This window comes from Pseudochaenichthys georgianus, chromosome 7 (assembly GCF_902827115.2).
Source record: "Pseudochaenichthys georgianus chromosome 7, fPseGeo1.2, whole genome shotgun sequence".
Lineage (NCBI taxonomy): Eukaryota > Metazoa > Chordata > Actinopteri > Perciformes > Channichthyidae > Pseudochaenichthys > Pseudochaenichthys georgianus.
This window is the reverse complement of record NC_047509.1, coordinates 35,125,717-35,141,191: the sequence shown is the minus strand read 5'-3', so window position 1 is coordinate 35,141,191 and position 15,475 is coordinate 35,125,717. Positions and strand designations below refer to the sequence as shown.

General features: G+C 41.6%; 1 protein-coding gene across 1 annotated transcript; it reads right to left on the bottom strand.

Annotated features, from left to right (window-relative positions):
• Positions 1-232: 232 nt before the first annotated feature.
• On the bottom strand, positions 233-15,116 carry LOC117449959 (serine--tRNA ligase, cytoplasmic-like). Its single transcript, XM_034087898.2, is given in 12 exon segments — positions 233-861; positions 1,198-1,327; positions 1,416-1,573; positions 7,142-7,271; positions 9,386-9,607; positions 10,847-11,002; positions 11,105-11,143; positions 11,145-11,249; positions 11,765-11,923; positions 12,061-12,141; positions 12,652-12,722; positions 14,925-15,116. Coding segments are annotated over 12 exon segments (1,563 nt in total). The 5' UTR covers positions 15,061-15,116; the 3' UTR covers positions 233-685.
• Positions 15,117-15,475: the final 359 nt, after the last annotated feature.

Genomic DNA, 15,475 nt, shown 5'->3' with positions numbered 1-15,475 from the left:
ACTTTGAAAGATGATCCTGGTTGGAACTTTTTGACCTGTTTTTTAGGCATAAACACAGAAGCGAAATGCACCTTTTACTTGCCTCTCAGGGCTTCCGTACATTTTGATTCCTACATCATAGGATGTTTCACAGGATAACATTTTGATTTTCAACTGACACTGGGACAGTACCAAGACAAATACATGTAGGCCTACTGTAGACACACACAAAAAAAGCCCACACAAAGATAACTTCCATATCAACTGTATTTATTGTTTGTGTATAGTAAGTGCCACTTGCTCAATCATATATATCCCTTTATATAGCGAGTTCATACGATGTAAATGTCTCAATCATAAACCAGTGAAAAGCATTATGGTCAACAGTGACACAGCGTGGTCTGAGATCAATGACGACGTGAAGGGAAGCCTAAAGCAGACAGTTAAAGTACCTGATCACTGATTGAGGTTGATTTCAGAATGATTAAAAGGAGGATGAAGTCAGTTCAGAAGAACAGATGCAGAGTTACTGATCAATTATAAAAAAAGTTGCTGCAGATGAGACATGTGAATGGGGTGGGGGGGGGGGTCTGAGATGATCACATGATAAGACACAGATGGGACAGAGCTACTTTGTTATAAGGACAACAGAACTACACACAAGGCTCTGTTCCATCTGTTTCTATGTGTGTATTTGTGAGGCAGTCTATGATTCGTTGACGGACATGGTCTCCATGGCGCTGGGCAGGTTTTGGTCTCCTCCCCCTCCTCCCTGCTTCTTCTTCTTGCCTCCCCCTCCTCCATCCTGCTGCTTCTTGGCTTTCTTAGTGCTCTCCTGATCGATGGGAGCCGGCTTCACGAACTTTATGATCTCCGTCATACCTGGATGGAAAAAAATAAAGTACCGGTCTTTCCGTTAGCCGATATTTACCAATTTGGGCGGGAATCTGTTGTCTGACAAACTTAAACCTTTCCCGTCACAACGTTCAGTAAAAATAATTCCCCTCAAGAACTATTTTGTAATTGACATGTTGATGTCTACGAAATGTTTTAATATTGGAAGAAGCCAAGGTAGCTTTTGTGTGCTAAACTACACTATGCTCGTTAGCCTAGCTTGCTCCTCCTAATTATTCACCCTGCCTGTATTTCTTTAAAAACGCCTTCACAGTATTTATTTGTCATTTACTATATTTTACAATCATTTTGCATTCAGCTTACCAGGAGGCATGAAGGGCTGGAGCTTCTCTGGAATGATGATGCCTTCCTCCGTTTGGTAGTTCTCCAGGATGGCGCACATCACACGGGTGGTGGCGCACATGGTGGCGTTCAGCATGTGCACATACTCAGCCTGTACAGAGACAGAGAGGAAGAAGAAGAATATCAGCGGCCAACTACATGTGTGTAGAAACAACACAGTGTTCAGAAGGTGCCCTCACCTTGTCCATCATCTTCTTGGTCTGTCCGTAGCGGATGCGGAGGCGCCGGGCCTGATAGTCGAGGCAGTTGGAGCAGGAGACCAGCTCTCTGAAGGCCCCGGAGCCCGGGAACCAGGCCTCCAGGTCCAGCTTCTTACTGGCAGCGTGGTTCAGGGCGCCTGTGATAACACACAGGAGCAGGAAGTTAGTTCATGTCAGAGCCATCACCGATCTATCAGAAGCTGATTATTAAGCGGTTTTTTTCTGTACTGACTTTTAGATCATCCGCCATGTTGTGACAGAGCCATCACTGTAGACTAGGGATGGGTATCGTTAGGATTTTATCCATACCGATACCGTATATCGATACTTTTCAATAATTTGGTGCTCAAAATTATAGACATGATTACAAGATGTGAAGATTAAACAACAGTCATTTTATTGTAATTTATTATTTAAAGGGGACCTATCATGCAAAATGCACTTTTGTACGTCTTTATACATGAATATGTGTCTCCGGTGTGTCAGGGAACTCACTAAGTGTCAGAAAACACAACCCTCTCTTTTCCTCCATACCCACATCTCTAAAAACGGAGCTGCAACAGATCTGATACAGACGGATACAGATTTGAAAATAGTCTAACGTCAGAGACGAGGAGCTCCGCCTATATGCATATATATAGACAGTCCTACTCGCCCAAATATTAAGTCCCCAAATAAATCCTCCTTAATTGATCTAATTTTATCAAATGTTCCACATAAATACTCATCTGTGGGAGTATTTGCTAATGATGTGAATGACCACTGTGTTGTAGCCACAATTAGGGACACTAAGGTCCAAAAGGTTAAACCACGTATCATTACAAAGAGAGACAAAAAACACTTTGTGGAGCAGGGTTTTTTTTACATGATCTGTTTGATTTTGATTGGGGTAGAATCAATTTGTGTGCTGATGTAGAAACTGCATGGTCTTATTTTTATCTTGGTTTTATGAAAATTATAGATAGACATGCACCTCTGCGTAAATTTAGAGTGAAGGGACGAAACAATCCCTGGTTTTCTGCTGAGCTGTCCAGTCTCCTTCATGAGAGAAATAATGCTTGGGCTAAGGCTAGGAAATCAGGCTCAGAGGTAGAATGGCTACGTTTTAGGCAGCTAAGAAATAGCTTCACATCTCAAATAAAAAGTGCTAAATCAAAGTACTATTTGTCAGTTACCACAGAAAACCTGAATAATCCTAGGAAATTTTGGAAAGCCATAAAATCGATTTCCACTGGTGATATCCCAAATGAGCTAACTCCGTGCCTTACCACAGCATCTGGCATTATATCAGACAGGGCTACTATGCTAAATTGCTTTAATGAGCATTTTGTGTCTTGTGGCTCTCTGTTTGGCTGTGTGGCTCCTGTGAACGCTCCAATCCTTGACTCTGAACAATGTGGTCTGGAAAACCCTTTCAGTTTTACTCCTTTAACTATTGGTATTGTTCATTAAGCATTATCCAAGTTAGATCCTAGGAAACCGGCTGGCCCGGACAACGTAGAACCTTTCTTTTTAAAGATAGCTGCAGATTTTATTGCTCCACCTCTTACTTCTCTTTTTAACCTCTCCCTCAGCACGAACACAATTCAAAAAGTATGGAAGTCTGCTTATGTCTTGCCTTTACTGAAAGGAGGGGAGGCAACTATTTTAAATAACTATAGGCCAATCTCTAAATTGTCAGTTCTGGCTAAGGTGCTCGAACGACTTGTGAGTGAACAAGTAAAGGAGTTTTTATGTATAAATGATATCCTGTCTAAACATCAGTCAGGATTCAGAAAGAAACACAGCACCATCACTGCCACGATGAAAGTGGTAAATGACATTACTACTATTTTAGATAATAAGCAGAGTTGTGCAGCTCTGTTTATTGACCTTTCCAAAGCATTTGACACCGTTGACATCGCATTTTAAAGCAGAGGCTACTCAGTATTGGCCTATCCAGCCTTGCAGTGGGGTGGTTTGTGAACTACCTCTCTGAAAGGTCCCAATGTGTTCATTTTGATGGACTGTCTTCTGAATGGTTAAACATTTCTAATGGTGTACCACAAGGTTCTGTTTTAGGACCACTTTTATTCTCCATATATATTAACAGTGTAGGTGATAATGTGGATGAAGCTACTTTACATTTGTATGCGGATGATACTGTGATGTATTGTGCAGGTCCCTCCATTCAGGAGGCTGGTGTTAAATTACAGGCTGTTTTTAACACTATTCAGACTCAGCTCTCTGAATTAAAGCTTCTTTTAAATGTGGATAAAACCAAGGTAATGCTCTTTTCAAAAGCTAAAAAGACACCAGAGCCTGTTTTAGATATTGTAACTACGCAAGGAACACAACTTGAAGTTGTTGCCTGTTACAAATACCTTGGTATCTGGCTTGATGATTGTCTCTCTTTTAAACTTCATGTCAATAACCTGCTTAAAAAACTGAGGGTTAGGCTAGGTTTCTTTTTCAGAAACAAGTCCTGTTTCTCGCTTGAGGCCAGGAAAAGGCTAGTCACTGTGACCTTTTTACCTGTGCTGGACTATGGTGATTTGTTGTATATGAATGCACCTGCCAATTACCTGAGCAAATTGGATGCTGCGTATCACAGTGCTCTGAGATTTGTCACAAATTGTAAAGCGCTTACACATCACTGTACCCTGTATACCAAGGCAGGTTTACCATCACTCTCTGTACGGAGGCTCAGTCACTGGTACACGTTTATCTATAAAGCTTTGTTGGGTAAACTCCCGTATTATATCTGCTCTCTGATAACACAGAGAGTTGCAAGCAGCTATTGTCTGAGGTCACATGATGTAGTCTTGTTAGATGTGCCAAGAGCAAGGACTGTCTTAGGTAAGACAGCTTTTATGTGCGCAGTTCCACTTGCTTGGAACAATCTTCAGCAAGAATTGAAACTGAGCAATCTCATTCCTCTGCATGTTTTTAAAGCTAGGGTAAATGAAATGCTTGCTGATACAATGGGCACTTGTAAATGTCTATAACTATGTATCCTGTAAATATAATGTATAATGTCCTTTATTGTTTTATGTTTCATGTGGAACCTATATGCTGCAGGTCTCCCTTGAAAAAGAGATCCATGATCTCAATGGGACCAATCTGGTTAAATAAAGGTTTGAAATGAAAAAATATGGCCAACTCTCCACCAATTAGGGGAATGAGAGGTTGCCGTGGCATGGTAACATCACTCATAACTCGGCTCCCTCCTATGCAGGGGGGCGTGGTCAGCTGCAGCGCATGCAAAGACAGGGTAGAGGAGAGCAAAATAGAGCGAAATGAGGTTTGGTATGTTTGGTATTTTGAAACAAAAAATTGTATAAATATACCTTATATAGAGGTATGGCCCTACAATATATTATTAAAATATAGCATGACAGGTCTCCTTTAATGTAACTTTTTTTTTCAATGTCCATACCAATCAGGTATGGACATTGTTCAGAGTCAACAGTGTGTCTCTGGAAGGGGGGCGGTAATTAGGGGCAGTTCATAAATCCACGTAAACATGACCATTATTCAGTTAAAACGAGACGCTGCGTGCACACCTCCTAAACCCGGAAGCTCCGGTCGGCTAACCATTATAATCCGTTTATTATTTATAATTGTAATGATGGATTATCAGTAATCATTTTAAAGTTACATAGAGACATTGGATTAACTATTTGTATGCCCTTGAACACAACTTTTGATCACAAAACAGCAAAGGTAAGACATGATTATCATCATGGCTACGTAAAGTGAAGTTGTTTTCTTGCTCTTTCCTGGCTGCTAGTTCAGTGAGTTTTGGTCATACAGTGATAAGACTTACACCAATGGAATCTGTGGAATCTCAGCTTTCATGTGACATGACGTAGAACAGATCGCTTTTGCCAGTTATAATAATAATAATAATCCTTATATTTATTATAGCGCTTTATCAATGACTCTCAAAGCGCTTTACAAATACACATTACACATACAGATCATACATGTAATGGTCATCTACTGTGGACAATACCCACAGGAGCAAATTCGGGTGAAGTGTCTTGCCAAAGGACACAACGGCCTGACGCAGTGGGGCGGGAGCGGGTTTCGAACTGGAGTTCCCCAACGCCCCCTTGATCTGATGATCAAACATACAGACAACTGCGCCAGCCGTCCCTATAATTTGTGTGCTAAAGTACCCGTTAGCCCATTTCGCTAAGTGTTGATTTAGACCAGGGGTAGCCAACACGGTACCCGCGGGCACTTAGTCGCCCGCAGGGGCAACATGAGTCGCCCGCGGGGCAACATGAGTCGCCCGCGGGGCAACATGAGTCGCCCGCGGGGCAACATGAGTCGCCCGCGGGGCATGTTCTAAAAATAGCTCGCCAAACAAATCCAAAATGCATAAAATACACAAAACTAAAAAGGAAATGTAATTAAAATAATCTACCCCATGCATAAAGGAAACCTAAATCATAACGAACTCTATCTACAACTCTATATCTATCTAACACCCCTCCTCCCCCCACCCCCACAATGAATATCGACCAATCACGTTCTTGCTTGATTTGCGGGACCAGCGTTGCAGTCGGGAAGAAAAGCAATGTAGCAGCTCACCACTTCATAAGGAGTTTGACACATCAGCCCCATTGAACAGCCTAGTCGTGCCAGTCTATACAGCACATGAGGGGCAGAGTTTTACTCTGTGTGTTGCAACTTGCATATATATTTATTGCACTCGACGCACACACACATGGCGTAATTTCCACTGGGGAGAGGGGGGACATGTCCCCCGCTCTTTTCGAAATCCCGTTTGTGTCCCCCCACTTTACAAATATGTTTATTATTATTTTTTAACGCAAGCCGTTGTCGCCACGGAGCAGCACACAGCGTGAGAGAGCACACCTTTATCTATTTAATATAGATAAAGTAAGAAATCATTCCAATGTGTACTATAGGACAGTATTAAAAAAAACAGTTTAAAAGGGGAGTGATTAGGAAAATATGCATAAATAGAAAGAAAGAATGCTAACTAGGTAACATAAGATAAGAATAAACAAGTTTAAATAATTTGTTATTGGTTGTGATCATATTCTAAAGATGTTTGGATTATTGAAAAGTATACAGCTCTCTTTCATCTGAGTGTTCAGAGCTTAATCAATAAATTCATGTTGTGCTCAAAGTGCACCAGATTGATGCATTTAACATTTAAAAATAAATCTTCTCGGGGGAGCATACCCCCGGACCCCCCTAGAGGATGTGAAGGTCCACCCCCAAATAAAGCAGGTTAAAATAATTAAATTGCATACATGTTTTTTTATTAAACACTGAAAATGGGTCCCACAGACCCAAACAGCACACAAAGGTTAAAGGTCAGCATATAATAATGTTAAAATGTGCTAAATATATACACTGCAAAAAACAAAAAAAGAGGAGTAAAAGTAGCCCCCCGACTTGTTTTATTTTTTGAAAGTAGCGCTCATCCTAAAAAAGATTGGTGACCCTGATTTAGACTCTTGGTGTTGGACTTCTCTTCCCTGTAGGTACAAATAGTTAATATCGTCTGTTAGCGGAGTTTCTTCCAGTTAAGTGGGTATGCATCATTATATTATTATGCCACTCTCTTTTCCTGGTTAAATTACCACAGTAGCTCCCGACCTTTTTTCAATGGTAAAGGCTTCAAATATAAGCTGATTGTTACAATGTTGTTACACATTAAGAAAGCTGTGTGTCAGACGTACCTGACACGATGTTGACGATGCGGTAAGGAATTCCTAGCGTCTGGTAGAACTCCTCCGCGGTCCCGATCATCTCATCAAACATCTCCCATGATTTGTTGTCATGTGGGGAGGAATACACAAACTGCTCGATCTACAAAGAAAACATGAGATTTATGACATTGTTTTTCACCAAATACCAAAACAAAACAGTAAATCACTCAATCACTGACTCGGTTCAACGCACATAACTGCCATTGAATTTGTTAACTAAATAAGTTGTACCCAAAATGTGGCAAAGTCAGCTGGCCAACGTGTATTTTCTATCACACCTCATTCTTCTGGAATAACCAATTGACATTAGTCTCATTTTCAAAATAAAAGCCCAAAAGAGATACTGCGTACTAACATGATGAGGCTCAAAGAGTAACTGTATCATTCAGGGATGCAAACTCATCAGGTATGGAACAAGTGACAAGGACCGGAGCCCCCCGACCCCACGGAATATCGGCTTTAAAATGAGGAATAACAGGATGTTAGCAGTCAGAACAACTAAAGCAGTAGTGTTAATAATAACAGAAACGCTATAGAGTCACATATAATAGAAATATATAAAAGCATTTATTTTAATTGTGTAGCAGTCAGTTTATAATTTTGGCAGAACTGTTGAGCATTTTGAAAATGTATTTTCATGCCTCTGTGCAAGGCTTAGTCTTTCTATCTTTATGGCATCTGGTGTAAAGTAACTAAGTTCATAAACTCAAGTACTATACTTGGGTACAATTTTGAGATACTTGTACTTTATTTAAGTATTTCAATAGTAATAGTATTTCTTCTCCTCTACAGTTCATAGGTAAATGGTGTACTTTGACTCCACTACATGTATGTAATACTTTTAGTTACTTCACGGATGTGGAGGAATGATGTGAAATATAATCAAGTGCTAAATCAGACTTTAGTTCCACCTGGAGTAAATCCACAAGCTACCCTGCAGTCTACAAAGTCATTCAGACTAGCTGCACCTTCACCAGCTTTGAGAACACTTTCATGATCAATCATTATAAAACATATCATATATATTATTCTGAAATGGACCAATCTGCACAACGACTACTTTTACTGTCACTACTTCAACTATATTTTGATGAGAATACTTTACTACTTTTACTTGAGGAACATTTTGAATGCAGTACTTTTACTAACAGAGTATCCCTACACTCTGGTACTTCTACTTTTACTCAAGTACAAGACCTGAGTACATCTACTTTTAATCAAGTACAAGATTTGAGTACTTCTACTTTTATTCAAGTACAAGATCTGAGTATTTCTGCTTTTAATCAAGTACAAGATCTGAGTACTTCTACTTTTACTCTAGTACAAGATCTGAGTGCTTCTACTTTTACTCAAGTACAATATCTGTGTACTTATACCACCTCTGTTTATAGCCTATGAAAAAAAAACTATTAGAAAAAGAAGGCTAAAGCTAACGTTAGCAGATAGTGACAATGTACGCTCTGCAGCTCCGACAGGGATCTCTGCTCTGAACACCTGAACGGCCCGCTCTAACAGCAGTTCACCAGCGGTCCAGTCTGTGCCACAGTGACTCCGGACCGCACAGTTAATATTAACGAACACACCCGTAGGTAATGTAGCTGCTGAAGCTAGACCCTCATCACGGAGCAGCAGAGCCTTAATATACATCCATGAGCAGAGCCGACAGGCAGGAAGACTCGAGCACACAGCTCGCGCTGCATTATAATATATAAAAAAAAGAACACCATGCGTGTCATGATGGCACATAACAGCACGCGGCCGCAGATTACTCCGGGTCCCAGACCCCCCCATACCCCAAAAATATTTTTATTGCAGATCTACATGAATCACACAAACGACCTATTTTGGATTCAAAACTGCGAATTTTGCCGAAAAGTGACAAGTTTGCATCCCTGATCATTACAGGAATATTAGTTTTTCTTTAAAAAAAAGCCCAATTCAGTAACTGTGACCTTACAGTAAGCTCCTGACGATGCACATTTTTCAAAACAAAAGCCCACATAGATGAATAGTATCCTTACAGGAAGCTCCGGACAAGGCCTATTCGTTTTCAAAGTAAAAGCCCAATAGAGCAACTATTATTTTGGGAAGCTTGGGTTTAGGCTTGTTTTTCAAAACAAAAGCCCAAGAAAGTAACAACACTGCCACTGCTATATGATTCTCATTTCCCAGTAGGGACATTTCTAGATCATTATTTCCTGCATTATAGCTGACCTTCTCAAACTGGTGCACTCTGAAGATCCCGCGCGTGTCTCGGCCGTGGGAGCCCACTTCCTGTCTGAAGCAGGTGGAGAAGCCGGCGTAGCGGATGGGCAGGTCCTCGGGTTTCAGCCACTCGTCCCTCAGGAAGGCGGCGATGGGCTGCTCCGAGGTGGCGATCAGGTACTTCTCATCCACAGAGTTATCGTCTGACTTCTCGCTGCCCTTACCAACGACCTGGATACAAACACAGGCGGGGTTAGGATGTTCGAACAATGATATCAAACCATTTGAAAGGTGAATTTGAATGTTTATATTTGCAATTTGATGAATATAACGACCTGTGTATTTGTTCAAATTGAATATTCCATAAATGTAAGTTCATTTTACATTAGCAAATTAAAACATAAAAGTAGGTATTATTAAAGTTAACTAATTTTGTAGTTAGTTATTGTAGTGAGTGATCAAGTTCAGTCAGGATATGTAAGATGACAAAAAAAGAGTGTACTACTACTCTATAGCCGCGTTCACACTGCGGTACTTTTCCCACAAAGGTTCATGCGAACTTAGTTCATGCGAACTCTTTAGTTCGCATGAACTAAGTACAGATCGCGTTCACACCAGAAAAAGTCCCTGGGGGAGGATTAGGCAAATGAAGCCTCTGACGTCACTTCTTCTTTTTCTGCTTTGGGTTTACTGGCAGGCCGCAAACCACTTCACGGCGTATACTGCCGCCCAAAGTCCCCGGCCGGAAGTCCCCGGAGTTGGGGACTGGCTTCAGTAGAAGCTGCTGGGAGTCCCAGCAGCTTCTACTGAAGCCTTCCGAGTAAATCGCCAGAACGCCGACACCTCCTCATCTCCACCGCTCCCATGTTTTATTTTGTGTTGCCATAAATTAGTCTCTCTGCGTTTCTGCGCTGGGCTAATGCTAATGCTAATAATGCTAATGCGAGGATAATAAAATGGCGGCTTCACAAAACTTTTTGGGAGTTTTACGGGGCGTGGTTTGCAATCCGCCCAGCCAATCAGGAATATAGCTCTTTTCTCAAAAAGAGCCGCTCGAAAGTCCCTGCTCTCTAGCAGGGACTTTCGAGGGGGTAAAAAGGTTCGCATGAACTACTTTTAGTACCGGCTCTTTTTGGTGTGAACGCGATCATGAACTAAGTTCGCATGAACCTTTGTGGGAAAAGTACCGCAGTGTGAACGCGGCTTATAAAATGTGCAGTTCTTTGTATAGGCCTCCAGGGGGCACTGCCACCACTAGAACTCATACAAAAGTATGAAGACACCTGAACATCTCATTCCAAAACAATGGTTTTATTAGCGCGGGTGTTTGATTTAAAAATACTTAAATCTCAATGTAATTTTCACAATGTTGCAGGATAGTGACGGACAGAAAGGGGGTATGACAACACCTTTTTAAGTTAAATACAATTGAACAGAAAAGGTTTAGGAAGTCTTTAAAAACCTCTGTACCTTGTAGAGCTCATCATCAAACTGGCTGAGCTGCGCTACTTCCTGCATGACCTCTTTCCTCATGAAGAAGGGCGTGTAGAGCGGGGTGTACTCCTTGCTGTGGAGGAGCCTCAAGCCGTAGTTGATGAGAGCCTGCTCCAGGAACACCAGTGGGCCCTGAGGGGAGATGACGGAGAAGAGACAAGAGGAAAAGCATGAACAGCTGCTCTCTCTGGTGATTTCATGTTCATCTGTTGCATGAGTTACATCTGCCCTCACCTTCAGGAAGTAACCTCTGCTCCCAGCCACCACAGCCCCCCCTCTCTCCGTCGAAGCCATCGATCATGACCACCAGGTCCACGTGGGAGTACTTTTTCTGCACGCTAGAGTCGCCCCAGGTACGCTCCACCTTGTTGTCTGCATCCTGTCAGCGGGGAACAAGAGGAAACTTTAAGGGGCGGGTTCACAGCCAAAGGTCCCCCTCCTCATTCTAAACCAGTGTGAGTAGGATACATTCCATTTTCCAGTGTGGAGTGGGAGCTTTGGGATTTTAGCCGTTGCAGACCATTTATATGTTCAACAACACACTACAGGGAAGGGAAACCCCAAACAGCATTAAAAGCCTTCTATAAGTTATTAAAACAGTAGCTTTTAGCAGCTGTCTAGCTAGCTAGTTTAGTTGCTAATTTCTTGTTCATGCTACACCAGTTTTCACCAATTACACATTGATGGTATGCTTCCTGTGATTGGTTTGGTGTTTCTACCAGAAATGAACCACTCCATTCTCCTGACAGTGCTTGGAACCCCCCCCCTGTTATAAATTAGTCATTGCTGGATCATGTAATCACAATTATTGGTAAATCACTTGTCAATCGATGTGACAAAACCCAGATGATGTGTTCTGCTCTATCTTTTACCGGCCTGTGTGGAGCCCCTCACCTCATCGTTGCTGATGGGCACAGACGGGTGCAGGAGGTTTCCGATCTCCCTCAGGTAATCGAAGCGCTCCGCCTCCAGCTTTATTCTCTGGACATCAGCTTTCTCTACAGCCTCGTCCACTAACAAACGCACCTTCTTGATCTGGGTTACCGTCAGGGGCTGACATAGAGAAATGGAACGTGCAAACAAGTTAACGAAAGCAAAAAAGACATTTGTGTGTTCTGTCTTTTAAGACCTGTGTGTAGCAAAGTGCAAACACCTCCGAGGGAATGAAGGATTAGAGAAGGCATTTATACCGATAGTGTTTCAGCTGTTAGGGACTCAACGTTTTGGGCTTCTTCTGGTAGAGAGTCATCATCACCAACTGGTTCCTTTTTCTGCATTAAGAACATAAACAACAATAGGTCAGATATACAGTTAAATACACCCTCTTAAGTCTTGTTATTTCCAAACTTGACAATCCTCACAATTTGGGGAAACTCTTTTTTATTTTCGTCTTCTTTCCTCGTTGGGTAACAATCTTCCCTTATTTCTCACAATATACATCACAAAATTTCATAAATGTGTTTTCCCCCAGGACACTAGCCTTGTCCTCTTCAGTGAGTGAGAGCCGGAGAGGGACATTTTGAGTATTTAGAAAATGAATACTCAAGCTAACATCAAATGCCCTGGAAAGAAAGATTCCTGGGTCTTACGGGAACGTTTTAAACGAAACAGGTATGCATTTTGTGAAATCATTTTATTTTGTATCCCCTTTTTTATAAGTTACAAGAGGACCCCCTACTTTGATACAAAACCTCCTCATGTTTGAAGTCACAAGGTTGGCAAGTATGGGGATTTCTCCTGTCTGACTTCATCTCAAAAGTGGTCCGTTGGTGCTTCTGTACCTTCATTCTCTCCCCAATGCTCTTGCTGCAGAGGTTCTTGGCTTTGTTCAGGTGGTCTGCAGTGAAGCGGCCTGTTGAAGGGGAAATCACAGTCATTCAGTGTGTGTGTGTGTGTGTGTGTGTGTGTGTGTGTGTGTGTGTGTATGTGTGTATGTGTTAGGGATGGGAACGATTAGAATATGAGTTATTTAAAATGTTTTTGGGCGGGATGCCTAAGTTGATTACATATATCAATTGAATAATTCAATTTATACGACAGTGCCATAGCTAAAGTGTCAGGTGACGTCTAAAGGTGTGTTTTTGCTCCGCTCACCGGTCCCAAACAGCGGGCAGAGCTGCAGGTGCTGATCTCTCTCTCTCGCGTCCGGTTTATACTTCACTCGCGTTTATGTCCAAATCCTTCAGATCTAGCTGGTTCTAGCCAATGATATGGCTGCTGCCCCTCCCTACACGCAGATCACGCAGACTCAAACCTCATCTTAGGCCCAATTGCGCTCCGCAGCCGTTGCGAGGTTCCGGCACTAACAGTTCATGAGCGTGCTCCCCCGCCCCCTGTCAACACTCGCGACACATGAGTGGCCAGCCTAAACAACAATAAGCGCTGCTTGGCAACCGTGTGTGGCGGCAAAGTACATAGACATTTTGACATGAGAGATTTAGTTTTGCCGGTATTCAACATATTTTATCAGTCATAGTCCGGTAATTATTTACACTCTAAGAAGAGTCCTACACAACAGACATGGCGTCAAAAAGGAGTAATGTGTGGAAATATTTCTACCAGATTAGTGAGTGCGGTGTAGAGGTCAAACTATGCCAAATTAAACTTATATACATACTATATTGCTATACCCGCAACCTCCGTTCCAGCTTAGAGGGTCTTCTCTACAGCTGGCCTGATTGTGAATCGCCTCGCACATGAAAGCTGTAGGCCTATAGCTGTCAACTGTGATCACCAGTTCAATATATTTGACAAATTCGACTTGGTTTCTATACTTATTTGAACATGTATTTATTTATTTCCAAAAGTTATTGAAAACAATTTTGGAAATATTTTTCTTTGAATGTTTTTTTTTTATAGGATATGTACATTTCGGTTAACCGGTTAACCGTTTTTTGGGGGGTCGAATATTCGAATATACATTTGCTTTCAAATTCCAATCCCTAGTGTGTGTGTGTGTGTGGCAGTAGTGACAGGACCAGTAACCTGGTGACAGCTGTTGCAACGCTGCATCATGCAATAAACCATGATACAACTGTATACAAACGTTTAAACAAAATACACATGGCAACATGTAATGATACAATGGGATGGGAGGCTGTGGCTCAGTAGATAGTGTGCTGGACTTGGAATCAGGAGATATTAAGTTCGAGTCCCACTGCAGTCAGCATGTCGTTGTGTCCCTGGGCAAGACACTTCACCCCAAATTGCTCATGTGGGGATTGTCCACAGTACTGAATGTATGTAAGTCGCTTTGGATGCATACAAATGAAATGACATGTAATGTAATACAATGAGTCGCTGAGTCAGAAGCCTGTCTGGTTGACTTGTCATGTTGCAGGCTGGGATTGCATCAGATTTCACTTTACCGGCATCGCTAAGCTAACACCACATTAGCAAACCCTTTTGTATCATATCTTCCAATACAAATATGGAAATCTATGAACTACAGCTTGGTGTTCATTTATTTTAAAGCCTTTTACCGTTCACGTATTGTAAAATAACCACATGGCTCATTTGGATTCGTTAAATGGTGTTAGCCATGCTAACATTAGCCACATTGAGTGCTTCATCCATTCAAATTCGGCTATACATTTTTTAATCAAATATCAGGTCTTGTACAAAGTTAATTATTTTACACAAGTGTTACAATGATGCCCACTTGTGTATACGGCATACATGTAGTGCACCTAGAAAGCCTTTTACTATTTAAATAGCTTACTTTCTGAAATGATTCGCAGTCCACTGCAGTGTAACTCAGTGAGCGAAAGTCACCTTATTGCGGTCTGAAGTGAATTAATACAAAGAAAACCTCAATATTTAACAACACTTTAAGGTGCCGAATAAAATACTTCATTCCTAATTATGCGTGAAGTATTCAAATATCCCATATTGAATGTAAATGATAGCTATATTCACCTACTAACAATAAAAAGACAGATTTGTGAATAGAGTTTGGCGTGAGCTAGCTTCAGTAGAAAGTACACTGACTCTACGCTAGCATGAGCCACCATGCTAACGTTAGCTATTATGACTGAAACAACAGGGGTCTTACATTTTCTCCACTCCGTATCTGCAGCGACCAGTTTATCAACGAGTGTAACATCTTTGAACCTCTTCCTTTGGATCTCACGGATGGCTTCTGGGTCGCCACCTTTGTCGGTGCGAAACTGGTCCAAGTCGAGCACCATCTTTCCACGCTGCCTGTCAGAGAGAGCTGACTGAGTTCACAGGGAGGAGTGCTCCAACCGGGACCGGGTTGCCAGGTCCTTCTGCTTACGTCGCAAAACGGGACCATCAATTTCAGTAGTGAGGAAAGATGAATTATTAACGAACCAACAATACGCTCAAAATACATGTAATGCAATGTAGTCTGATGAGGGTTGATCACTTTTTTTAATAATGTTATTTTAGACACAGAACGTACGTTTGTTTTCCACCAACCTGGCAACCTATATCATCAGCAATAGCTACCTGCAAAAAACACTCAACAGATTCATACATAACAGTACAAAGTTTGGTCACACCTTAAAATTCGAAGTTTTTTATTTATTTGTAATTGTTTCTACTTTGTAGATTAATACTGAATACATCAAGACTATGAAA